Source organism: Corvus moneduloides, chromosome 14 (genome assembly GCF_009650955.1).
Source record: "Corvus moneduloides isolate bCorMon1 chromosome 14, bCorMon1.pri, whole genome shotgun sequence".
NCBI classification, from domain to species: domain Eukaryota; kingdom Metazoa; phylum Chordata; class Aves; order Passeriformes; family Corvidae; genus Corvus; species Corvus moneduloides.
In genome coordinates, this window is record NC_045489.1 from 18,092,613 (window position 1) to 18,119,047 (window position 26,435).

Here is a 26,435-nt window from a genome sequence, read left to right on the forward strand (position 1 = left end):
TAACGCAGACCATTCTAAAAATCTGAAATAAGGACAACATACAAACTAGGAGCACTTTAAATATGTTTATTCAGCAGCTATTACAACCAACCTCCAAAAAACTGGAGTCCCCTCTGGTTTCTGAACCGTGTCAAGTGATGAAAATGCCTCTAGGATGGAAGCTGGACAGTGCACTCCTTTCTGAGATATATGTCTAACAAGGATTAATCTCTTTGAAAAGGCAAAATATAAATATATACACTCTAAATTCACAACAACAGTTTCAACTCACTACGTTAATTCAAGTGGGGTAACAGTGGACAAACCCACATCATGTAAACTGCAGTCGGAAAAATCTCTGCTGTCTCCTGCTCCAAGGTCCCGTTCCGGTTTACATTCTGGGATCTGCCTCTGGCACAGCTGGAATACAGAAGCGCTGAAGTGTTGGATCTCAGGGGCTGTGCACGGGACCAGGACGTGGGGCTCTGCTCTCTACACGTTGCTCAAGGCATCCACACCAGGGAGAACCTTACCTGGGGGCAGATAAAACACAACAGCAGGGTTAAGAACCCCTCTGTGCTCAAACAACTTTGCTTCAGGCTTGCAACTGAAACACTGAAAAGAGATGCAATTTAAAGAAGTAAATCAGGAATTACAGGTTGAAAATGGAAGAGTTTGGCTGCACACTGACCATGGTGGTTTCATGGACTTGCTCCACACAGTAAATCCACCCAGAGCACAGCTGCACTCAGATGTCAGCAGAGAGATTCCTAACACAGCCCAGCCATCAATTCTCAATTAACAGTAATGGCACGTTTCTGTCCAAGTCTCTGCTAGGGCCAGATCCAAACACCCAACATCCTTTTCCATTAAATTTGATGGCAAACAGATTTTTAATTGGATTTAGGGAGTTGCTGCATACTTTCTTAAATCCCTAGTGGCACGTAAATAGAATTCTGGGGAGTGCGGCGGAAATTTTAAGAATTAATTTAGAGAAAAAGCCTCCCACGAGTCTCAAGTCTTTTACTGTGACTAAAACACCCAGGTTGAGACATTTACATGTCTCTTTCCAACTGATGGAATAAAAGAATATGCTCATCTTTGAGTACAAGGGCCTAGATTACTAAAGTGCTATGTTTTCTACAGCTTTTTGAGCTTTTTGTCCTACTTTAATAATTAACAGACACCACTCTGGTTTTGCCTTTCCTCAGAAAAACAACCTTCTAATGCTCAAGCTGTGCAGCAGGACTGAATTGTTACACTGTTCACAACTCACTAGCTTGCTGGGTTTTCAGGGATTTCCCCCCCCCCTTTTTTTCATCTTCAGAAGCTTTTCTAATTAGCCAGACTTCCGTTACATTTAAAAGATCACACACACAAACCCATATTTTGGGCCAAACCTTAGACAAGTTTGTCCTTTTGAATACACAGCGTTTCCTTCGAGCCATCTGCATTCTTTCCCTTGCCCATCACTCCCTAGGCAACAGAAACAAAAGCTCTGTCTCCCACCTCACTCCTGGAAATAGCAGCTGCAAGGCAGTTTATTGAAGTTTCTCCTCTCCGGAGGAGTTGACAGCATTGGATAATTTACACACACTGGGAAACAGCAAATTACCAGAGGAAATGAAAAGTCGTTTAGAGAACAATGGAACTCGTTACAAGAATCTCGTCAATCCTCACCATTTTGAATTCCAAGTGCCCTCGTGCAGATTTGTCAGTGAGCACTAGAGGGCTCCCCCAAACCAAGGGAATTCCGAACAGGAAGAGGAGACTTCTGGCAAGAATTCCAGACTGTTCTGATGAGATTTCCCTAACAGAAACCAGGCATTTTAAACAGGGTGGTTGGCATGTCCTGAGGGATCAGTGACAAAATCGAGCCCACTCTCTCGTTCTCTATCCCAGTGGTTTTGCCTTCTGGGAGAGGCAGACTGTGCTGTTTGCAGGAATACTCCATTTTCCTTCCTCTCTTCCTCTGTGAGGGCTACAGAAGAGCAGCAAGAGGAGCCTGTGGCTCCAAAGCTGCATGAAACCAACTCCACATGGTGGGACAGAAAAAACCATTCTGCTATTGTTGTGCCTTTTTGACTACCAACACATGGTAAAGCACCCAGAACTCCAAATTTACTCAAACAAATGAAGATAAAAGAGGATTTACCCTCTAGCAGCTCCAGGCTGGCACCACCTCCTGTGCTGACATGGCTGACTTTATCCTCAGTGTTCCACTTGGCACAGCAAGTAGCTGTATCTCCACCACCTGTAGCACAAGCAGAATCCATGAGACACACAAGAAATTCAGATTTTGTCCAACTGAAGGCTCACGCTGAAGGACAGAGGAGAATGTGAGGAAAATAATTTGACCAATATTTTTAACACAGTGCTGGCCAGCAGAAGCTTCCTTCATTCATTGAGAAAAACAAGAACAAACACAACTACTTACCAATAATGGTGATGCAGCCTTTTCCAGTTACTTCTACCACTTTGTCCATCAGGGCTTTGGTTCCTTTGGCAAACTTGTCCCACTCAAAGACCCCAACTGGACCGTTCCACACAATTTGCTTGGCCCTTCCCACAACTTCTACAAACTTCTTCACACTCTCAGGGCCGCAGTCCAGGCCCTAAGGGAAGTGAGAGAAGGCACAGATACACTCACTGCTGACCCCAGCTCAAATCACCCATGCCCAGCCAGAAGCTTCTCCCTCACCCCAGACATGAAACAAGAGTTTCTCTGTATGCAGGGACAGATTTGCCAGCAGCTGCTGCAAGAGGGTGGAGTCTGGTGTGGTATTTATCTTCCTAACACCAGTAAGTCAATTTCAAATCAATGTCAGATTCTTGAAGCCTTAGTTAGGGAACTTTGCCAATGCTACTTAAATTCCAGCCAAATAAAAGGGATTTCTACTGCATTCAGATCTGCAAGTTGGAAAGGAATTTTGCCGTTTTAATCCAAATCTCACAAAAGCTACTTTAGACTTAAAAACTCAGAACAACAGGGCTTCAATTTCATTAAACCAACAAACTCTACACAGCTTGACTGCCCTCAAAAACATTTGCCAAGGATCACAATTAATCTTTCTACTCCTTTAGGAGTTGTCCGACCCACCCTGTTCCTTATTGCTCCTCCTCTCATTCCCTTTCCCATTCAAACCTACCATCCAGCCAGCAGGAATGCCTGAAGCCACTGTGGCTTCCCCAGTCTGTGCGTTCTCATCAAATTTGTCAGCAGTGATGAAGTCAACAGGCAGAGTGATCTTTACACCGTTCTTCTCCGCCTTGGCCATCAGGTCCTTGACAATTTTTGATCCCTCTTCATCAAACAGAGAGTTGCCAATCTAGAGGAAATAATTGGGAAAAGTAAGAGGTGTTTGTTTAGTTCACGGTCATGACAGAAGAGAACATCAGCACCCAAACTGCTCAGACAGCAATTCTGGAAAGATTGTTTTCATAAAGCACATGGAGAGACATAGCAGTAATCCGAGTTTTGCAAAGGGATTGTCAAGTAATTTCTCAGTGCTCCCTACTCCTGCAGAGAGCCAAGATACCCAGTGCTCAATCCCAGAACATGTAAGGGGCATTCAGACCACATTCTTCACTAGGAGCAGACACGGAATTGTTCTCCTCGTACCTCCATGTTGTTGAGCACTTTGAGGAAGGTGAACGCCATTCCACCACCAATGATCATCTCATTGACCTTATCCAGCATGTTATTGATCAGCTGGATCTTATCCTGAACTTTGGCTCTGGTGAGAGAGAAAAGGAAAAAGAATGAACAGTGAGTATCGTGACTATGGTATGTCAAGGCTGTTCTAGAGAATGATCCAACAAAGGAGTTGTTGGGAATGGGCAGAAAGAGAATTTAGCAAGTTTGCAGGCCAGCAAGAAAATTCAACTTCCTAGAGCATTATTCAGCCCTCCATTTCTTCATTTTTATTTAAATATAAACCTCATTTGGCCCCTTAGAGCTTGATTTCCCCAGACTGCCCAGCCAAGTCAGTTCACCTGACGAAATGCACCTCGCAGAGCTGCAGTGCTGGACTGGGCACACATGTGATGAGACCTGGCTGCAATTAAATATTTCTGCACAGGAGCAGTCACTTGGTTGTGCACCTTCCAGTCCCTTTGCACACCAGGTGCTGGGGCAGAGCAGAGCCCATGCAGCCCCAGCAGGGCTCCGTTGCATAATGAGAGGTCATGTCAGTTTACTGAGTGCTGAGCCTGAGCTCTCCTGTACCCTGAACTGGGGAGGAAAGGTCATTGACAATGTCTGGGCCATCACATGGCTTTAACTGCTCTCCTGGCTCATCTGGGCAAAAAACTGCTGGGGACTGTCTCAATTTGGGGAGTGTAAAAGGTCAGGAGAGACAATGAGCAGCCAGATTGTACCATCACAGGAGCAGAACTGCTCCTCTCTAATCCAAGTCTCAGATCTCAGGAGTCAGCTACAAATATGAACTGCAGATACACTTGAAAGGAAAGCACTTGTTTAAACCAAGCCAAAACAACTTGTCATTTGTTAGAGGAGTTAGAGAAATACAGTCACAGTGTTCTTGAGTCTTACCCTCCAAGAATTGCCAAGAAGGGTCTCTCTGGACTCTCTAGGGCCTTGGCAAAATAATCCAGTTCTTTCTTCATCAGGAAGCCAGCAGCCTTCTGAGGCAGATTGACACCTACCATGGAGCTGCAGAATGAAAGTAAAAAGTGAGGAATGGAAAGATTTACATGTAGAAACACCCCCATATCTCACAGCATTGCAAAGCCAACCCTTCAGTCAGCTGAAGCAATGAGAACAGCAACCACCTACATGAAAACACACACAGGGGCTTTGTTCACCTAGTTTGATAAGACAGCTGTACATGCTTAATTTCTGCCATTGGTTTTGCACAGAAATATTGATCTGCAAGACATTTATCATCTCAACTAGTGATCCAAAACACTGGAGGACAAATAAGAATAGCCAATAGCAGGGATTTCCTCTTCCAGGAGGACCACTGCAGTTTGCAAGTACACATCTAAACGCACTCCATGAAAACAACCACTCTGCAGTGATGAATCTTTTGGAAAAGAGGGCTGTTGTGATTACAGGACAATTTATATAAGCCCTAAGCAAGTAATTTTTAGATCTTCAAAGTCTAAAAAAAGGCAATGCAAGTCTTAAGATCTTGTTTCAGCTTTCTCCTGTTCCCAGAGACAAACTTGAAAGAGCATACCCTAATGACAACTACCTCCAGTAAATCCACTGCTGAGGAACAAACACAGCACAGTGATAGTGGGATAAGCCCAAAAGGAAATTAAAACTCCTTGGGGGCAATATTTTATGTGTTTCCATGGCAGATACTGTTCTGCAGTTCTGCCTGTGGAAGGGAAATGGGTACCCACCTGTGAGCTCGGTGGGCCGTGCCAAAAGCATCATTGACATAGACATCTCCCAGTTTGGAAAGAGAGGCTCTGAAAGCCTCCACTTTTGCAGGCTCAGCCTTGATCTAAAAAGAAAAAGGAGGACAAGTTTGTACCCTGAGACTTTGATTCTGAATCGAAGCTCAAAGTCAGCAATTTGCCTCATAAATGCAAAGCAAAGAAAGGTCAGCTGGAGGAACTCATCAATTCATCCAGTGGGTCAGTCTTATTTGCTTTTTCCCAGTCCAGCAGGAGCAACAAAAAAGTTTAAATGGTTTAAATTCCATTTTAAACTCTTAGACTGCTACTGCAAGCCTGAAGACTGTTCCCACTTCTGAACTGCAGTACCACAAACCTTTCAGTCTCTCTCCAGCAGATTTCCAGTGTTGTGTGGTGAACACAGGTAGCACAGAAGGGTGTGGAGAGACAAGGCAATGCTTAAATCACACTAAACAAATTCATGCTCACTCACTGAACAAAGAAAGCACAGTCTCCAAGAGCCACAGGTAAAAGGATGAGCTCCTGAAGGACTGATTTAGCAACTGCATTGAGGATTAACTGATGAACAGTCCGACAAATGGCCTCACACTACAACAGGCCACAGTGAAAGCAGCCAATGCTGGAAAACTGGAGATAAGTGTAGCATGTAGTGGGCAAGAACAGGTGTATTTCTGTTAAAAAACTTTTTCTCCCTCCTCCAAGCATCCTACCAAATCCTCATGGGATGGCTTATGCAGTTCAGTTCTCCTTCCCACCATGAGGAGACAGCAGAGCTCACTTGGGCAGCAGGTGACTGCTCAGAGGTGGCTGACAGCCACTTGCTGTAGAGGAATAGCCCAGACTGGCAGCCAGGCCAGCCCCTCTCCCAGGGCTTTTCTGCTCTGTCAGCTCATCACCCCACGGGAGGCCCCTGCCAGCACCCAGATGTGACCCCGTGGGGACAATGGCAGGAAGGCACTCCAAGAGATGGCAAGGGGGGCGTTCAGCACAGCTTCGGGGGCCCTTTTTTGCAGAGCCTGAGCAGGAGACAAGTTCAAGGGACCATACAGACTCTAGAACAATGCTGCCAACTGCTCCTTCACTCAGCAAACTGTCTGGCTTTACAGAGACTAAGTGCTCCAGTTAGAACCAGTACCATCTGTGAGCAGAACACAAGAGGCTCTGACAGAGGAACCACTACCACTGCATCTGCTTTGGAAAAACACAGTTTAAGCACCAGTCAGGAACGTGCAATCCTGTATTGCAAACGCTGTTTCCATAGCACTGACTTTCACCTCTGGTAGGAGAGGCAGCTCTGTCACAGGCACCTCTCCTGCTGCGCTCAGTGCAGTGTGTGCTTCCACATGCACACATCCAGCTACATCATCTGGGAATTCCAGAAACACACAGAACCAAGGGACTGTCTCCCAAAGAAAATGAAATTCCTGCCCCACTCTTCTCCCTGCCACCATACTTGTAGTGGCACACAATTCTGGCAGTGAGTAATTCCAGATTTGCTCCATTTCCCCCTCTCATCTGCACAGGCTCACCAACTCTCTGCTGTGTTCCTAAGCTACAGGAGTCCTGTGTCAGCCCATAAAGGGCACCAGGCTATGTCAGCATTCCCTCCAAGCACTGGATCTGAACAGAGCCAAGGCCTCTGTAAAGCCAGCGGGGTCACCATCGCTAAGAAAAGCAGCTGTCTGGAGCAAGCACTCTGCTGACCTTCAACAAAATGTCAGAGGTGCAAGGCAGCCTGGCTCTAGATAACTACTCTGAAGAGCAGACAGGCTTAGAAGGTTTGATAATCCCTGTGCTGCAGAAATATTAGCCATATAACCCAAGAAAGAAGCATCATTCTTATGGGCCTGGTGGCAACAAACTAGATCCAAACTGGTTTTCATTTTAAACATCCAAAAATGAAGCCTAACAAGCAGCAGTTTCTTGCACAGCCCTATTTAGTTTCTTTGTCTTTTTTTTACAGACTACACCACCTTTGACAGAGTCATCTATAGCCTTTCACTTGAGCTGTTTCATCTTGGAAATTCACTGTATTCCACTCAAAACTTTTGCCCAACAATGGGACACACTGAACTGAAGATCTCTGACATCCTTTGAAGAGCAAATTCACAATCAGTGTTCTAGAGAGGCTGCTGGCTCCTTGTCAATCTGCAGCAAAAGAGGTGGTAAGATCAGAGCAGGCACACATGAAAGCCAGACTCGAAGTTTCACCTTGTTCCCTGAAGCATCCTTCCCTTTCCCTTCCTCTTCAACATGGAATCGGAGGTTCTCTAGCAGGATGACTGAGCCAGCAGCAGGATTAGCACAAGCGTTCTCCACCTCAGCACCAACACAATCCTTCAGGAACAAGACATCCCTGCAACACAAGACACACTGTAACCTCACCAGTGACTTCCTGGTGGAAAGGAAAACATCCAGGTCCCCTGACAGGGAGGGCCTGATGCACACGAGGCTGCTCTTGCACTTTACCTGCCCAGGAGTGCCTTCAGCTCCACAGCTACTGGGGCCAAGGAGAACTTGTCAGGCATGGGGACGCCATCCGGGCGACCCAGGTGACTCATGAGAACCACGGACTTGGCCCCATGGTCCAAGCAGTGCTTGATGGTAGGAACAGCTGCCTTGATTCTGTAATGGCACAGAGAAACAAATTAATAAGGACTCAATTACCAGCACAAGAGCTGGACAGAACAATTCCTTAAGAAAGCATCAACAAAATTCTCCATCCCAGCCTGTTTTCATACATTTCGCTGTTATTTTCCAAGCAATACAGGACATGGAATTAAAATGCATTTTGTAATCTGAATTCTGCTGATTGCTCAGCTAAGAAATGCCAGGAGACACTTGAACACTACCAGGCTTCCTGGGTTACTCTGTGATCCTGCAGCAATAGAGAAATGATAAGTAGTGAGCACATTGTGGGGAACAAAACTGGCACCTGCCTGCAAGTGGCTGACAAGCAGGGCGAGACATCTGGCATCAATGTTTCTAAAACCCAAATCTTTGTGTGCTGCACTGCAACAATTATTCTAACAAAGACAACACAGCCCCAGGGTAAGCAGGAGGCACAGAGACTTCTGGATAGTAACAAACAGAGACAACTTTCACACACAGCCTAAGGGATGTGGCTGCAAAATAGTCATAAGCAGCTTAGGAAGTTTAGGATCTCTAACATATTTTCTCCATATGCTTTCCACAGCAGCTACAGCAAGCAGCAGCCTTGTAGTTAAGTGTAGTTTCCTAATAACTGCAGGGGGTTTAATTAAAAATGGTGGGACTTTCTCTGATATCTTTAATATTCTGGTATGAGTAATGGCAGCTTAATCGTGGTAATGTTCCAGGTACTGGGGAGAAGTCAGAGACACAGCAGACTTTGGGGCCTCCATTTGGGATGGAAATTATGGCTCACCTCTGATTGTTGGTTATTTTGTGATCCTTCATTGGAACATTGAAGTCAACCCTAAAAAAAAAGAAAACCACAAGCAAAATTAAATATTCAACAAATTTATTTTATTACTTATTTATTTTATTTAATTTTAAATATTCAACAAATGAATGAGGGAATTTGCCAGAAAAGGTCCTGGCTAGAAAAGCAATGTTACAATTAGAGTAAGATGTTCAGCTCTGCCCTGTCCACAAGTTCCATTCTGAAATCAATATGTTACCAGCCATTTCTGCTTGTGATAACACCACAAATGGAGAACAACCACCGCTAGGATTTCTCAGGAAAGCTGGGCCACCAATATATCCTAATGCTCAGGACCAGAGCAGCAGTGACGCTGAGCAGGAAAAGATTGAACTTTTTATTTTTAAACAACATGATTTCAGATCCCCAACAAGGAGCTTCCAAGAGAAAGGGAATGAACAACGACAAATGACCTTGTGTTCTCTAATGAGGCTTCTAAAACACTTGGCTGGACTACTGTGGCCAGCAGGCAGTTCAAGGAAGCTTTCATTTCTGTCCTCTGCAGCTCGAATTTCCCTACAGCTGAGTGCTGTGGTTTATCACATTCTCCCTGGAAGGCCTGACTTGGATCTTGAGGTAACTTCCTGACTCGTGCCAGCTGAAGGGCTGGAAGGGAGGAGTTTCACCAGCCCGATCTCCTGGCATCCCTCGTGCCCATGTGCAGGAAGCTGCGTTTCGTAACTGCGGAGGCAGAATTGCTCACTGAGCTACAGAAGGGAACACCCATAGCTGGGACAGCGAATGGCAGAGAGCAGAGTGTGCATCCTTTATCACTCTCTACGTTAAAGAACATCCGAGTTCAGCAAGCTGAGTGAATGAATCCCCCTGCAGCCCACTCAGCACGTGAAACAAATGGGAAGGAAAGACAAAAGCTGCCAGCAAAACAGGAGTAGCTGAGCAGAAAGAAATTGAACTGGCAGCCCCACAGCACAGTGGTCGAGTTCTAGAAAGGGCAAAGAAAAGCATCATTATCGGGCCATTATCCTAAAAGGAGGGAATAAAAGAACAGGTTGCTTTACAGAGCCATCAAAACTACAAAAGAAAGACCCAGCTCAGCCTTCTTCCCCCCTGCAGACCATTGAAATCTGAGCTGCCCTGAACCCTCTCTCCTCCCCATTCTCAACTTTTCCTGAAGCTTCCGCATTAAGGACCGGAAGCTAAGCAGGACTGAGTACGCCAAAATGACGATGAACATGAGCAGAAAATGAAGAGGTATCAATTTTAGTACTACCGAAAACACGTGGTGACTCGTTTCAGAGAGGTGAGATGCAGGCAGGAGACAGAGCCTGGCAGTCACCTGCTGCGTTTGGGTAGCCCCTCACAGAACAGCAAAGTTAGATTTGTGCATTAATTAACAGAGACTTTGAGCGGGCAAACCCAGCCCATCGTCTGCCAACGCACGGCTGCTCTCTGTAACATGACTCAGAAATGGAAAAAAACCAGACAGATGGCCAAAAAAACCAGTCAGGTACAGACTTTTATAGAGATAGAAAGCTCTTTATTTATACCAGACTTAGAAAGTGCACAGAAATCCTGAGCAAGCTTCTTCAGTACTTGCTACACGGGCTGGTTTCTGATAACCAAATTTTTAGGGAACTAGGTCAAAACAAGGTTGCAGAGACGAGGTAAAAAGAGCAAGTTGTCTGTCATACTACGACTAAGAGAAGCTATACTTTTGCTGTGTCCCTGCCTACTCACAGAGTAGATAACACACACGTAGCAGCCACATTATAGTGACCTTGAACAAACTACCCCACAATAAGAGTATTTCGAGCAGGACATATCACGATGTACCTTGGTGCCCTTATCTCCCAGGATTTGGCAACAACTCCAACATTAGGCGTTCAGGCACTGATGCTTTAAAAGTAAGCCATGAATGCCTATTTTAGGGTTTCAGACCAGGATGTTCTGAAAATCTGCGGTGACGCCCCATCCCTGGAAGTGTCCAAGGGCAGGCTGGAAAAGGTTTGGAGCAACCTGGCCTAGCAAAAGGTGTTCCTGCCCTTGGCATGGGAGTAGAAAGAGATGAGCTTGAAAGTCCCTCCCAACCCAGGCAATTCTGTGATTCTATGATTTGATTCCGGGTGCAAAATGCTGAATTATTATTGGTATCCGGATAGCTGGACAGAGCCGTATCTTCACTTTCTTATTGCAATGCTTTGTGAAATTTCAGTAAGGAAAAAATAACCGGGAAATAAGCATTTTTGGGGGTAGTTCTCTGGAATAAAAGCACGGCAGGCTGGCTGGATTTCGCCTCAAGCCGCCTGTGGCCGACACACGTGCGAGCGGGGTGATCCAAGGCGGCAGAGCCTGGCCGGGATTTACACCCTGCCCGGCCGCCACGTCCCCCGCAGGGAAGCCAGGCCGACTCGATGATGGATGCAGGAGCCTCTCCAACACCCAGCGAGAGAAAAAAAAAAATGAAACTAAAACCGCACAGGTCGACACGTGCCGGGCTCGAGCAAGGGGCTGCTGCCAGGGGGCACTGGCCCGGCCCCAGCGTGGAGGATGGAGCAGGGCGGCCCCCGGAGACGCACGTTCTCCCCGAAACGCCTCACCTCATGACGACGCGCTTGCCCTTCACGTCCACCTTGTCCAGGGTGAGTTTGTTAGAAAGAGACATGTCTGCTGCTAGCCCGACTGCCGCGCTACCCGCACCGCTTCGCCGCCTCCGCGTTCTGCCGCAGCGCCGCCCGCGCCGCCGCCACCCAATCCGCCTCGCCCCGCCCCCCTCATCAGCGATTGGTTTGTGCTGTCCGCCCTCCGTTTCTATTGGTCGAGTCTCCTGTCCATCAGCGGACATCCCGTCCGTCGGAGGCGGGGCTGCGGCGCCGGCCCCGGTCACGTCCCACACGCAGCCGCCGCTCCCTGAGGGGGTCGGGAGTGTGCGGGGCCCGATTCCTGAGCACCAAATTAACGGTTCCGCACCTTATCTGAGGGAAAATCACCCGTAAATGGTGTCTAAACGTGTGTCGGCTGGTGGGAATTCTTCAGATGAAGGGCAGGCACCTCACAGCTGAGCCATAGGCCTGGGGCAGGCCAAGTGTCGACAGTAAAGGACAAGACAAAACCCGGGATATTTTTAAGTGACCTACATAAATACTTCTCAAGACAACTGGGGACAAAACAACTGTTTGAAGGGATACACCTTTCAGCAGCATGGTTTCATAGAATCAAGGAATGGTTTTGGTTGAAAGGGACCTTCAAGATCATCCGGTTCCATCCTCTGCCGTGGGCAGGGACACCTTCCACTATCCCAGGGTGCTCCCAGCCTCGTCCAGCCTGGCCTTGGACACTGCCAGGGATCCAGGGCCACCCACAGCTTCTCTGGGCAACCTGTGCCAGGGCCTCGTCACTCTCACAGGGAAGAATTTTTTCCTAATACCTCATTTAAACCTACTCTTTTTCAGTTGGAATCCATTTGCCCTTGTCCTGCCACTTCCAGGCCCTTGTCTCTCTCCATCTTTCCTGTAGGTTCCCTTTAGGTACTGAAGACCGCAAAGCCTTCCTTTTTCCAGGTTGAATAATCCCAATTCTCTCAGTCTTTCCTCATAGCAGAATCGCTCCATCCCTCTGATCATCTTGGTGCCTCCTTTGGGATCTCTCCAACAGCTCCATGTCCTGCCTGGGCAGGGGACCCCAGGGCTGGAGGCAGCCCTGACCCTGCCCTCTGCCAGGTCAAAGCCATTCCCTGTTGCCCTGGGACTCCATGCCCTCGTAGCACGTTGGTGGGTGCAGTCCAAAATCACCTGCCCCAACATACGTGCAGCCTCTAACGCAGTGCAGTGGGCTGTGCACTGGGCGACAATAGCACAGTGCAATGGACTCTACTGGGTGAAAAAGGAGCTCATGGGCTTTTGTCTTTTGCCCATAGGATAGGCCTTTCTGTTGCTGACAGCGTTGGTTTTTTGCCATGCTCACAAAAATGTACAGACACCGCTGAGAAAGTGGTGATGACAAAATCAGTTCTCTGCTGACAGAAAGGTGCTGGAGAGGGTCCAGGGAAGGGCAACAGAGCTGGGGAAGGGTCTGGAGAGTCAGTCATGTGAGAAGCAGCTGAGGAGGCTGGGAAAGGGGCTCAGCTTGGAGCAAAGGAGGCTCAGGGGGGACCTTGTGGCTCTGCACAACTCCCTGACAGGAGGGGGCAGCCGAGGGGGTCAGGCTCTGCTCCCAGGGAACAGGGACAGGATAAGAGGAAACAGGCTCTGGTTGTGACAGGGGAGGTTCAGGCTGAACATCAGGAAGAATTTCTCATGGAAAAGGTTGTTAAACATTGCAATGGGCTGCCCAGGAAGGTGTAGAGTCATCATCCCTGGAGGTGTTCAAGGAATGACTGGCACTCTGTGCTCTGGTCTCACTGATAAGGTGGTGATTGATCAAAGATCAGATTCAATGGTCTCAGAGGTCTTTTCCAACCTAAATGATTCTCTGAGTCAAATGAGCATGCACTGACTAGAAAGTCAACAGAAATGTACCTAGAGAGCCAGACTAATGAACTGCTCACACCCTGAGGCAGAAGGGTGGGAGTCTCCTGCTGCAAGACTTGTCAGAAAGCTCAGGAAAGCCTGGATGGGCCTCCAAGACATCTGAAAGGTATCAATCCCAACAGCAATAAATGCTGAAATACACAAGTGGGAGCAAACTGACAGGTGACATGAAATCACCTGTGAGGTAGTCACCAGGAAATACCACCTTAGTTTGTCAGTGTGTGTCACTGTAGTTTTTTATCTATTGCTATAAATCTACATTCAGGTTTCAAATTAAATTAGGTCCAGTAACAGTCTCAGTGTTGACTGCAGAGTAAATCTGGGGCGTACCCAGGGGTCCCTCCTGTGATGTAGCAACCCAGACCTGACCTCAGAATCATCAGGTGAGACCTTGTAACCCAGAGCCCCTGGATGGCACTTACAATGTCAGCTGTGGACAGGGACACCTGAAAGTGTCAGTGTGAATAAAGCCTTCACCAAGGCCCGAGAGTAAAATCCTAACCTGGTCCTGAATCCAGCCTCTCCTCAGGAGCTGGGATCACCTGCATGAAGCACAGCTGGCCAGAGCCACTTCCACCTGCCAAGCCAGAAGCACAAGTGACAGCAGGTGAACAAACACTCACCTTAGAGGGACTCTGGGTGAGGAGATAAGGAAGGGCTTCTCTGGATCCACACGAGCTGTAACTATTTAACTGTTCTGAAATTAATCCATTTCCTTCTCCCTGTTCTACTTCATGCTGTGCTGCTTTCTCCAAAGGCAAAGGTTAAATTCCTCGATGCTGACTCAGAAAGGAAAGCTCTTCCCAGCTGCAGCCCACAACCCAGCCCTTGCAGCACCTCCTGCTTTCCCTGGGAAATGGGTTCATTCATCAGGACAAGGCTTTAATTTCAAAAGCTCTCCTGTCACCTCCTAGGGGTAAAAAAGTGTGGAGCAGGAATGTCACAGTGCGTGGTGGCAGGAACACAGTAACCTGAGCACCCACAGCGATTTAGGACAGCCCTGTGCCACAGCTGAGGGAAAAGGGACAGCAGGACACTTGTGAATCCCCAGGTAGACAGGGCAGTCAGCAATAAAGGACTAAGCAAGCCATAAATAAAAATGACCAAGAGTACTCTACTCAATAGGACCAACTCCACTGTATCCATTCCATAGGTTAGGAGAGTATTGGATAAGAAGTCTGTAGCAATCTTGGCACTCTTAATGAAGATCATTGTTCTGGCAGAAGTGCAGCCATAGCTCATTCAGTGTCGTCTGGTTTTATCCTTATTTGGTTTTCCTCCCTTTTTTTTGGTGAAGAACATGAGATAGAAGAATAGCAAGGATGTCAGATGAGAACCTGAGGCGGCAGAACACAATTGCAGATGGGATATGGTCCAGGCACCAGAATTTGTGTCTTACAAAAGGAGTTACAAAAAAAGGGGAAGATATACAGACACACATTCAAAGCTCATTTCCATTCTTGAGTCACCTCTCTGTCCTTTCCTCCTGTTGTGAAATATTTAGAATATACTGCAAATATTTAAAGAAAAAAGCCCATGCAAACAGTTCAACCCCTGCACTTTTAAATTAACCAGTGCAGCAAAGCCAGGAGGGCAAAGGGCTGCTAATGACAAACCCAAGGAGCTGGGGGTTAGACCTGTGACCATCCTAGGAACTCACTCCTAGGAATATGGAGCAGCAGCTGTACTTTAGACTGGCACAGGCCTCTCCTGCACGATCCTGCCAGCTTCATTTATCCTAAAGGAACAGGACTGTGCAAGTTTAGGCAGACCACAGGCTTTGGCACACTGGGCTGTGTTTGTGTGAGACAAACGGGAGGGCTGTGGTTTGGAGACCAATAATCTGCATCTCCCTCTGTGTCGAATGAGCCAGGCTGCAGAAACTTCCTGCTTTTAGAAGCACCCGCTGCAGTTGAAGCTTCCACTTAAAAACAGGCTGCAGCACAAGGTCTGAGGGCTCTGTTGTTGCAGTGGGAGATGGTCAATATTCAAGCCCAGAGATCGTGTAGGAAAGATAAAGAGCATCCAATCTGGAACTGTGGGAAAAGCTGCCTGAAAAACGGGCACAATCCTGAGAGAATAAAGGCAAACGTGTCCTGGCTGCTCCCTCACCTGGCCGATGCCTGCACCATCTCATTCCCAACATCTGCAGGGACAAAGGGTGTCAGGGCTCTCCGTGCATGAAATGGAATGAGGGTTAAGTAAAAAATGCTGGAAAATCCTTCTTCGTGTCTCTTTTCCCTGCACCTCTGTGTGTGTGTCTACAGCTCTCCAACTCTCCTTAAAAAAATTATTTTAGAGATGTGTTTAATGGGGCACAGACAACCCAATCTCACCTGATCAGCAGTTTTCCTTCATGACCAAGCAGACATGGTGCAAATTCACAGCTACTACTTAAATTGTCCAGTCAACTGGAAGGGAAAAACACCACCCTAACATTGCCCATAGCACAGCTCTGCTGTCAAGGCAGATGCTGAATTTGGAATCAGAGTCTGACCTCACACTGCTCTGCAGAGATGTGGTCTAAAATCGTTACTTAAAAAGGCAAAAAAAAAAAAAAAGAAAGAGCATCTTAAAAGATGATGCAGCTGTACTGAACTGAAAGCATCTAGGGAACGGTTCAAAAATCCATGCGGGAACTGCATGCTGGTAAAACGGAAAATGGGTTCTATCAAGCCTGAAAAGCTGATGTTTGAGGCAGCCACCAAACTTCTCACAGGGGACACCACCACCAGCACAGGTGTGAAGGGACTTTTTTGTGCCCCAGAATTGTGAATCCACAGCCCAAGCTACGTGCACACACTGCAGATGTGAAGTGTATTTTTACTCCCAGCAAGCACTTGGGAATAAAAAAACCTCAGCCCCAAAGCTTGATGTCTAAACAGCAACACAGAAGTTATAAACCAGCTGTCGAGAGAAACAAAACACAGCAAAAACAAAGCAGAAAGGGAGCAAAAACTTGTCACGCTGGCCGTGTTTCCGAGGGTGACAGGTTCTGCTGTGCTGGGAATGCAGCACCAAACACAAAAATCCTACTGCAGCTCCTGGATCCCACAGCAGGAAGGACATGGAGAGTCCCAGTGGGAATCAGGGATGCAGGACCCGGCTGTGCTGCCATCCCTCCCTCAGGAATAGCCAGGTTTAGCTCATTCTGTCTGCCCAGAGAGGGGGGATTTGCTCCTGGATCCCCTGGAATGTTCCAGGCCAGGCTGGACATTGGGGCTGGGAGCAGCCCGGGATAGTGGGAGGTGTCCCTGCCCGTGGCAGCGCTGGCACTGGATGAGCTTTAAGGTCCTTCCAAGCCCAAATCGTTCTGTGAGTCTTAGAGCCCTGAAATTCTCATGACAGAGGTGGAACTGCAAGAGCTTAAGGTCCCTTCCCAAAAAAAACCCCATTGCACGACTCTGCAGCTTCTGAAGCCCTGGGTCCATGGAAATGCAGTTTCAGAGGAGCTCCGAGGAAATGGGCGTTTTGGGGAGAGCAGAGTGGCTGGAACAGAGGAACAGGAACGGTCTCCTCGAGCAAGCCCTTGTGTCTCAGGGAGCGGGATCGGCTCGCTCCTAACGCACCTGGTGACTCCCAGAGCGGGGGATGGAAATGCAGCCCTGGTCCGAAAGAAACCCTGCCCGGGAAGGCGGGCTGGGATTGGGAGCTGGCTGCGGGAGCTCGCTGTTAAAGGAGATCTTTTGGCTGTACAGGTGCGCCTTTGTCTCTGTGCGAAGCACCCGGCCGTAGCGCCCTTTGTGCTGCTGTCTCCTGATTTCCTTAAACTTTTATTAAACGGTCCCTTTTCTTCAACTTTCCTTCAAATTCTAGAGTGAATCTCGTTTCCCCAGCTGCGCGTGCGCGGATCCTCGCGCGTGCGCAGATGGCTGCGGGTGCGCGGATCAGTGCGCATGCGCGGCCGGGGACTCATCACCGCTGATCCCTCCGCAGGCAGGGCCGCATCACAAATAGTCCCGCTGGCGGATTACTCCGCGCCGGGACGCATCACCCGTTATTCCTCCGCGGGCAGGGCCGCACCACAAATAGTCCCTCCTGGCGGATCACTCCGCCTGCGCATGCGCATAGCCGCTGATCCCTCCGCGGGCGGGCCGCAGCACCGCTGATCCCTCTGTTCTGAACGGGATTGTGGTGTTGGCTTTTTGCACGTTCCATCATTGTTAGGAATGGATTGTGATGTTGGTTTTTTCACGGTCCTTAATGTGAGAAAAGCTTTGCCTGGGTTCTGTAATGTGATGCTGTAGAATGTCTGTAGTTTGGGAAGGATGGGGAGGGGGTCTTCACATTCCTGGAAAATCTTATCCGAAGAAAAGAACCCGAAACCAGACGGAATGGAGCCAAGGAAAAAGATAAGACTGATAAGATGATACTCAGCTACTTAAAAGAATTAATGAATGATGCATGATGGTGATGAATAAAAATAAGCGCTGTACTTTTAAAGCCGATCTTTTGGCTGTACAGGTGCGCCTTTGCCTCTCTGCCGGAGCACCCGGCCGTGCCGCCCTTTTTGCTGTTGTCTCCTAATTGTCCCTTTTCTTAAACTTCCCTTCAAATTTTACAAATAGCGAACCTCGTGTTTCACAATTTGGTGCCCGTACGGGGATAAAGGCTCAGCTCTGGGATCTCCCGGGGAACCCAGAGCAGGGGGGTGCCCCCGCCCGCTTTTGGCGGCCTCGCTTTGTGCTTCCCGGCGGGGTCAGGGGGCTTTGCAGTCAAACACCCGGAGGGCAAGAGAGGAGACAAAGCAACAAGAAAGGAAAGAAAAGGCTCCCTGAGGTACCGCGGTAATTAAACACGTAAAATCTTGTGCACCAAGACTCCGAGAAAGGTGAGTATTTTTTCTTACCTCTTTTTGGGGGGAGAAGGGGGATGAAAGTGTGTGCATGAGACGCGGGCTGGTTACCCCAGGGGTGCGAAGCGAGTGTGGAGCCTCTGAGGCTGCGGCTCTGCTCTGCCGCGAGGGAAGCAGTCAGCAAAGAGGCGAAGCCAAAGATAAAAGGAGTGAGAGAAGCCCCGGGTTAACTGGGACGGGCTTTCAGGGAAGGGATTGGACTCCTTGAAGGGAGGGAGTCAAGAATTTCCTAGTATGGGATCCGAGAAATTTAGGGTTTAAGACTGCCGGATTGAGGGTTCAAAAATTCGAGACATCCGGCCTTAATTCTGCTAAATGGAGGGTTAGTTCCGAGACATTTGGGTTTTGAGACTGCTGGATTGAGAGTTTAAAAAAATTTCAAGAAATCTAGGCTTAATTCTGCCAAATTGAGGACAAATCCGAGACATTTGGGTTTTGAGGCTGTTGGATTGAGAGTTTAAAAATAAATAAATAAATAAAAATTCAAGAAATCCAGGCTTAATTCTGTCAAATTGAGGATTACTTCAAGAAACCTGGAATTTTGGGCCCAGGGGTGAGCATTGGCCAACAATTTGAAATTAAAAGGTACCTAAGCCTTGGTTGTGACTGATAGCGCTTGAGAAAGAGAAGTTGGAACAATAAAAAGGAGTGAGTGGGAATGAATGAGAATGTATGTGATAGAAATGTTAAACCTTGAAATATAACTTCATTTTCTGGAAGGAGGCATATTTTATTAAGAGCAGGGAACTTTTGTATTCTAGGAGAAGAAAGGGGAAAGAGGTGGTGAGGTTTGAATAGTTGTTTAGTTGGTTTTTATTAAAAAGGTGGGAAACAAAGGCCTGGGGAAGATAGATAAGATTCTGAGAAAATGGGACATAAAACTAGTAAGCAAGAGTCAGGGAATAAAAAAGGGAATAGAGGCGTGCCAGCGGAGGCATCCCAGGAAAGCCCTTGGGGAGTGATGCTGGCTAACTGGAATACAAACCCAAGTACAAAGGAAACGAGCAAAGTCAAAATGATCCAGTTTTGTATGTTTGGTTGGGCCGAGAAGGAAATAAGATCCGACTGTGTCTTCTGGCCCAGACATGGCTCTTGAAGTCTGGGTCTGTCAGGCTTTACAAGGATTTGTAAATTCAAAAGAACTCGTTAACACAGAAGAAAGCAAGTACGCTTCATGCTGGGTGGGAAACAGAGTCTAAGGGGATAAGAATTTTAAAGTTGTCCGAGACCCAAGGAAAGGAGCAAAGGGAAAGCAAGAAAGAGAAGGGCTGGGAGCCCCTGGCAGCATCGCCCCCTCCATTCCCGCCTGCCTCGCCCCAAGCCCAGGCTCCTGTGGCGCCGCTCGCAGCTGCAGCGCCGCTCCCGGAGCCCGAGGTCCCGCCTGTGCCGGCTCTCAGGCACCGCCCGCGGCTCCACCGCTTGTCCCAGCGGCGGCGGCTCCGCCGGTAGCCCCGCTGTTCCCGCCGCCCCCTCCAGCCCCTGCGGCTCCAGCGGTAGCGCAGCCCGCCGCTTTCGGTGTCCCTGTGCCCGTCCCCAGCCCGGCTCTCCGCTCCACAGCTCCCAGCCCGCCGCTTTCGGTGTCCCTGTGCCCGGCCCCAGCCCGGCTCTCCGCTCCACACCAGCCCAGCCCGCCGCTTTCGGTGTCCCTGTGCCCGTCCCCAGCCCGGCTCTCCGCTCCACAGCTCCCAGCCCGCCGCTTTCGGTGTCCCTGTGCCCGGCCCCAGCCCGGCTCTCCGCTCCACACCAGCCCAGCCCGCCGCTTTCGGTGTCCCTGTGCCCGTCCCCAGCCCGGCTCTCCGCTCCACACCAGCCCAGCCCGCCGCTTTCGGTGTCCCTGTGCCCATCCCCAGCCCGGCTCTCCGCTCCACACCAGCCCAGCCCGCCGCTTTCGGTGTCCCTGTGCCCGTCCCTAGCCCGGCTCTCCGCTCCACAGCTCCCAGCCCGCCGCTTTCGGTGTCCCTGTGCCCGTCCCCAGCCCGGCTCTCCGCTCCACAGCTCCCAGCCCCCCCTTACGGTGTCCCTGTGCCCGGCCCTAGCCCGGCTCTCCGCTCCACAGCTCCCAGCCCGCCGCTTTCGGTGTCCCTGTGCCCGGCCCCAGCCCGGCTCTCCGCTCCACACCAGCCCAGCCCGCCGCTTTCGGTGTCCCTGTGCCCGTCCCTAGCCCGGCTCTCCGCTCCACAGCTCCCAGCCCCCCCCTCACGGTGTCCCTGTGCCCGTCCCTAGCCCGGCTCTCCGCTCCACACCAGCCCAGCCCGCCGCTTTCGGTGTCCCTGTGCCCGTCCCCAGCCTGGCTCTCCGCTCCACAGCTCCCAGCCCGCCGCTTTCGGTGTCCCTGTGCCCGTCCCTAGCCCGGCTCTCCGCTCCACACCAGCCCAGCCCGCCGCTTTCGGTGTCCCTGTGCCCGGCCCCAGCCCGGCTCTCCGCTCCACAGCTCCCAGCCCGCCGCTTTCGGTGTCCCTGTGCCCGTCCCTAGCCCGGCTCTCCGCTCCACAGCTCCCAGCCCCCCCCTCACGGTGTCCCTGTGCCCGTCCCTAGCCCGGCTCTCCGCTCCACACCAGCCCAGCCCGCCGCTTTCGGTGTCCCTGTGCCCGGCCCCAGCCCGGCTCTCCGCTCCACACCAGCCCAGCCCGCCGCTTTCGGTGTCCCTGTGCCCGTCCCCAGCCCGGCTCTCCGCTCCACACCAGCCCAGCCCGCCGCTTTCGGTGTCCCTGTGCCCGTCCCCAGCCCGGCTCTCCGCTCCACAGCTCCCAGCCCGCCGCTTTCGGTGTCCCTGTGCCCGGCCCTAGCCCGGCTCTCCGCTCCACACCAGCCCAGCCCGCCGCTTTCGGTGTCCCTGTGCCCGTCCCTAGCCCGGCTCTCCGCTCCACACCAGCCCAGCCCGCCGCTTTCGGTGTCCCTGTGCCCGGCCCCAGCCCGGCTCTCCGCTCCACAGCTCCCAGCCCGCCGCTTTCGGTGTCCCTGTGCCCATCCCCAGCCCGGCTCTCCGCTCCACACCAGCCCAGCCCGCCGCTTTCGGTGTCCCTGTGCCCGGCCCCAGCCCGGCTCTCCGCTCCACACCAGCCCAGCCCGCCGCTTTCGGTGTCCCTGTGCCCGTCCCTAGCCCGGCTCTCCGCTCCACACCAGCCCAGCCCGCCGCTTTCGGTGTCCCTGTGCCCGTCCCCAGCCCGGCTCTCCGCTCCACACCAGCCCAGCCCGCCGCTTTCGGTGTCCCTGTGCCCGTCCCCAGCCCGGCTCTCCGCTCCACACCAGCCCAGCCCGCCGCTTTCGGTGTCCCTGTGCCCGTCCCCAGCCCGGCTCTCCGCTCCACAGCTCCCAGCCCGCCGCTTTCGGTGTCCCTGTGCCCGGCCCTAGCCCGGCTCTCCGCTCCACACCAGCCCAGCCCGCCGCTTTCGGTGTCCCTGTGCCCGTCCCTAGCCCGGCTCTCCGCTCCACACCAGCCCAGCCCGCCGCTTTCGGTGTCCCTGTGCCCGGCCCTAGCCCGGCTCTCCGCTCCACACCAGCCCAGCCCGCCGCTTTTGGGGCCCGCCCCGGCTCCGGCCCCGGTCCCGCTGTCCGCGGCCGTTCCAGCAGCCCCTGCCCCCGCTGCGTTCTCTGCCGCGGCTCCATTGAACCCGGCTTCGGCCCCGCGGGCCGCGCTGGGCCCGCCGGCAGCTCGGCCTCCTGGCGCCGTGGCTGCTGCGGACCCGTGCAGAGGCTCCACGCCAGCCTCTGGTACCGGCCCCAAGAGCTGGTGCCCTTGGCGGTGCCGGCAGCAGCCTCCGCCTTTGCTCCCCCGCTCCTGGAGGAATCGGCCTCCGAGAGGATTCCCACCTCCTACCCCCCCTGGAGGAATCGGCCTCCGAGAGGATTCCCACCTCCTACCCCCCCTCCCTCCCTCGCCTGCACCGTTCCCCTGGCAGCGACCGCTGCTGCTGCTCCTCTGAAAGGAGAAGCAAAACACCAAAGCTCCAGCTCGAGGAACGAGCCCTTTCCGAAGGAAATAATATCTGGAGACGGTTCTTCCAGATGCGTCCAAGGAAAAAGAATGTCAGGGTAGGCTTTAGTTGATGGGGGGACTATGCACACTGGAAGATTTAGCACACAAGAAGGGAAATACATCTACTGATTCAAGGTACGCTTTTGGAGGGGTGCACGCCTTTGGGAAAATCTGGGAAGAAAGGGGATTGCTTGGTTCAGAGGGAAAGGGGCTGATGCATGGGGGACTTGTTTTGGAGGTTTTAGAGGCATTGGAATTGCCTGAAGAGAGAGCTGTGGTACAGATGGGGGGACAGCGGGGGGGATGGCCTCAGAGATGGGAGGAGGGAGTTTGGCAGATCGGGGGGGGCTGAGGATGCTGCAGAGAATGGGATAAAAAGGGTTGTGTTAATTTTGACCTTGAAGAGCGAAACATTGGAGACTCCAAAATTCAGTGAAACAGAGGAAAAAGAATGAACTAAGAAGGGGGGGAAAGTCAGACGAATGTGGAAAATGGAAACTTCCTGACGGAAGGCAGTTACTTCATAAGTCACTCACCAGAAAAATATTAGAAAACATGCATCAAAAACTCATTGGGGTACTAAGGCTTTGTGTGATCACTTTCTAAGGAATTATGGGTGCATTGGAATTTATGGGTTGGCTAAACAAATAACTGAAAGATGTATGGTTTGCCAAAAAGTAAATAAGAAGGTGATGAGAAAAACAACTTCAGGAGGTCGTGAGTTGGCTCTCCGACCATTGCAAAGTATCCACGTGGACTTTACTGAAGTCCCCCACGTGCAGAGGTGGAAATTCTTGTTAGTAATAACAGACCATCTTCCCCATTGGGTGGAAGCTGTTCCCAGTGTCAGAGCCACAGCCAATATAGAATGTAAAACCCTCTTAGAACAAATTATTCCTAGGTATGGAATGATTAATAAGATAGACACACTTTACATCAAAAGTTTTACAGCAACTAACTCAAGCCTTAAGAATGAGAACTCCATAGCCCATGGCACTCACAGAGTTCAGGATGGGTAGAGAGAATGAAAGAAACTTTAAAGAGAACCTTAACTGAATTAATAATTGAAACTCAAATGTCACGGGTAAAATGCCAACCTCTGGCTTTATTGAGAGTTCAGACACAACCAGGTCAGACCTGAGAGTGTCACCTTACGAAATGATGGTTGGTGTTGAAGATGAAAGTTTGGTAAGAAAGTTTTGCAGATGTGTGGGCTCGGCCGAGAGATCTCTGAGTGTGGAGCCTGAGGATGGGACAGAAATGGAAGCAGGTTTTGATGTAGAGTGGAAGATGTTTGCTGAAACATTGATCACTGAATGGGTGAGAGGACAAAGGTCAGAGATGAGCTGGAAGGAGATTTTTGTGCTTAGGACAGAGGTATGTGACTGCAAACAAGGACATGTTTTTCACCGGGTGGGTGGGTCTCAGGAAGAGCAGAAGTAAATAGAAAACATGTTTTTGCCAGGAAGAGAGCTATGGCAGGCAGACAAGGAATGTTGATGTGGCAGGAAGAAGAGAGGTCTGAGAGTGTTCCATTGTGAGCTTGAATTGTAGCTTGCTTGCTCTTGTGAGTGGATGGTGGTGACTCTAGGGTCCTATAGGATATGTACAGTACGGTGGTGGCAGTACCTAAGATAGGCTATAGACAAATGTGAAGGTGTTGTGTCTGGTGCTTGTTGGTTGTTATGTCTTGGGATACTCAGCAAAGAAAGGTGTACAATGCTCTCTTGAACAGAAAGCGGCTTCAGTTATGCCTACAAGCTGTGGCTGACAGCTGTGGGGCTGGCTCTGGATACCCACTCCCTGAAATGCTGGGACTTGGCCTATGCAATAAACAGCTTTCAAGAGAGCTGCCTGAAGTCCAGACATCCTTCATGAACCCTTTTCCTGTAGTTTGGGTTACCCTTTTTGAACGCCCAAAATGAAACTGCTACCTATGAATTAGGGGAATGACTGTTAAAGAATATGTCAACACAATTGCAAGGACCCTTGAAGATTTGCGGTTCAAAGGGATAATCCCTCAAACCACTCCTTTAGACTTTAAAATCCATAACATCCATCCAGGGGAGTGGGTGTTAGTAAAAACATGGAAAGAGCAATCTTTAGGTCCACAAGGGAAAGGTCCTTTTCAGGTGCTACTGACAACTGAGGCAGCGATCCGGGCCAAGGAGCGAGGGTGGATCCACGGCAGCAGAATCAAAGGACCCGTGCAGGAACCTAAGGAGTGGACTAGAACATCTAAGCCTGGGGATACCAAGGTAACTCTTAAGAGGGAACTGGGGGTTAATGCTCTGGGAAAACCCAAATGATTCAAGAGATACACCAAGAATCACACCTGACTGGGAAATAAGGCCAAGCTTATAGCAGTGGTTTCAAGTGTTGCCTGGACAAGTCCTGAGACACCTCCAATACCCTCCTTGGGGAGGAATCCTTCCACTCCAAACAGGAGGATCAGGACTATTTTGGGTTGAGGGTTCTCATATTCTGCCCTTAGCCTGTGATTTATTCAAAAAGGAGGAGGAATTGCTACCTCCAACAGTGCCATACCACATACCCTGTCTAATTTACCCTAGTACTGGACATGCTGGCTGGGTTAAATGTAAATGTCTAGACTGATAAAATATTGCTACTGTAGTTCACAGAAACGACACTCTCACTGCACGAAGTGTAGAACGCCAAATCTATTCCCCATCCAGGCAGAGCAAAGAACAGCTGAAACAGTAACCCTGCTTTGTGGATGGGAATTACTAGTGCCTGTTGAATGGGAGATACCTGAGGAACGGCGGGAAGCTGCAATTAAGAAGTGTCAAAAGCAATTTGCCTGGAAATCAGCGAAAAGGAAGTGACGAGGAAATAGAGGGCAAGGCCCGATGCCCACTGTAGCTGCCACCGAGAAGATCACGTACCCCTGCTGTGGGCAGCAGCCCCATAGGCACGGGGGGTGGAGGTATCGGCCATATGGGACCTCTGTTATTCCTTTATCTGTCACTCCTCTTTTGTCTCTGCCCTCTGGGGATATCGACACAGCCACGCCATGGGTGTTACCCAAAGCTGTACATGGAAAACACCCAGGTTCCTTTTTCATTGCACGTACCCATGTCAACAGTCTCTGTTACAACCCATCCAAAGTAGAAAACTGGATGCAAAATGGGAAAAAGCACTGGATTGTAGAAAACCTAGGAAGGAGTGGGAGCAGGTTGGGAAGTAAATGTGCAAAAGGAGAAAGATGAGTTTGTTTCATATATATTGTTGGGAATGAAGTCTCAAGCTTAGTAAAAGATCAACTAGTAAATAAAGAGGCAAAGCCAGCACAACAATCTAACTCTGTATCAACCCCAATTCAAGACATGTATGTGAAACTCAAACAACAATTAACAAAATGAAATCTCAAAATGGAGAAAAAAAAATCTGTTTGTGGAATTAGAGCAAAGGATAGGTAAGGAGCTGAATGTAACCAACTGCTGGGTCTGTGGAGGGCCTCTGATGACACCGGAATGGCCATGGAAAGGCAGGAGCTTGAGCCCAATAGAACTCCGTAAGCGGAATCGGACAAGGATAAGGGGAGAAAACAGCCCAGCAGGGTGGGTACTGAGTTCAACAGCCATAGGAGAGGAGCGTCTCTGGCGCACCGGGAACAATTTCCTCAACGAAGTAGGAAATACTCCCTGTAAGAGATAGAAGGTCAGTAATGGAACTTTTACATGGTGGGTCCCCGAGAAACCAGCTCTGTATTGGACTCAGGAAAAAACAAAAGAAAAGAATTGTAAGTACAGTAATAGTACCGGATCGGCCGGAGGGACCAGCGGTGATGCGGCCCCGCCCGCGGAGGGATCCGCCAGAGGGACCCGCGGTGATGCGACCCTGCCCGCGGAGGGATCAGCGCCCGCGGCTGCGAAAACGAACTTCACTCTTTGTACAATTTTAAGAAAAATTTAATAAAAGCGACAATTAGGACACAACAGCACAAAGGGCGGTACGGCCGGGTGCTCCGGCAGAGAGCCAAAGGCGCACCTGTACATCCAAAAGATCGGCTTTAAAAGTACATCGCTTATTTTTATTCATCACCATCGTGCATCATTCATTAATTCTTTGGAGTTGCTGAGTATCATCTTATCAGTCTTATCTTTTTCCTTGGCTCCATCCCCTCTGGTTTCGGGTTTTTTTTTCTTCTGATAAGATTTTCCAGGAATGTGAAGACCCCCTCCCCATCCTTCCCAAACTGAACACCCAAACTGCAGGCATTCTACAGCGTTACATTACAGAACCCAGGCAAAGCTTTTCTCA

The 26,435-nt window shown here is 50.1% G+C and overlaps 1 protein-coding gene and 1 long non-coding RNA gene across 3 annotated transcripts; one reads left to right on the forward strand and one right to left on the reverse strand.

The window, feature by feature from the left end:
• Positions 1–46: 46 nt before the first annotated feature.
• On the reverse strand, positions 47–11,548 carry PGK1 (phosphoglycerate kinase 1). The gene is made up of 11 exons (XM_032124021.1): positions 11,392–11,548; positions 8,777–8,827; positions 7,840–7,995; positions 7,582–7,726; positions 5,353–5,456; positions 4,535–4,654; positions 3,602–3,716; positions 3,129–3,308; positions 2,417–2,594; positions 2,135–2,233; positions 47–512 (listed from the first exon to the last, which is right to left on the reverse strand). Exons 1-11 carry the CDS (start codon positions 11,454–11,456, stop codon positions 472–474), a joined length of 1,254 nt encoding a protein of 417 aa, XP_031979912.1. The 5' UTR covers positions 11,457–11,548; the 3' UTR covers positions 47–471.
• A 5,763-nt stretch (positions 11,549–17,311) lies between these two features.
• On the forward strand, positions 17,312–24,457 carry LOC116451063. Of its 2 annotated transcripts, none has more exons than XR_004243078.1 (2): positions 17,312–18,151; positions 24,284–24,457. It is a non-coding gene; the product is annotated as an uncharacterized LOC116451063 (long non-coding RNA). The 2 variants fall into 2 exon arrangements; XR_004243077.1 differs by lacking the exon at positions 17,312–18,151 and adding an exon at positions 22,191–22,286.
• Positions 24,458–26,435: the final 1,978 nt, after the last annotated feature.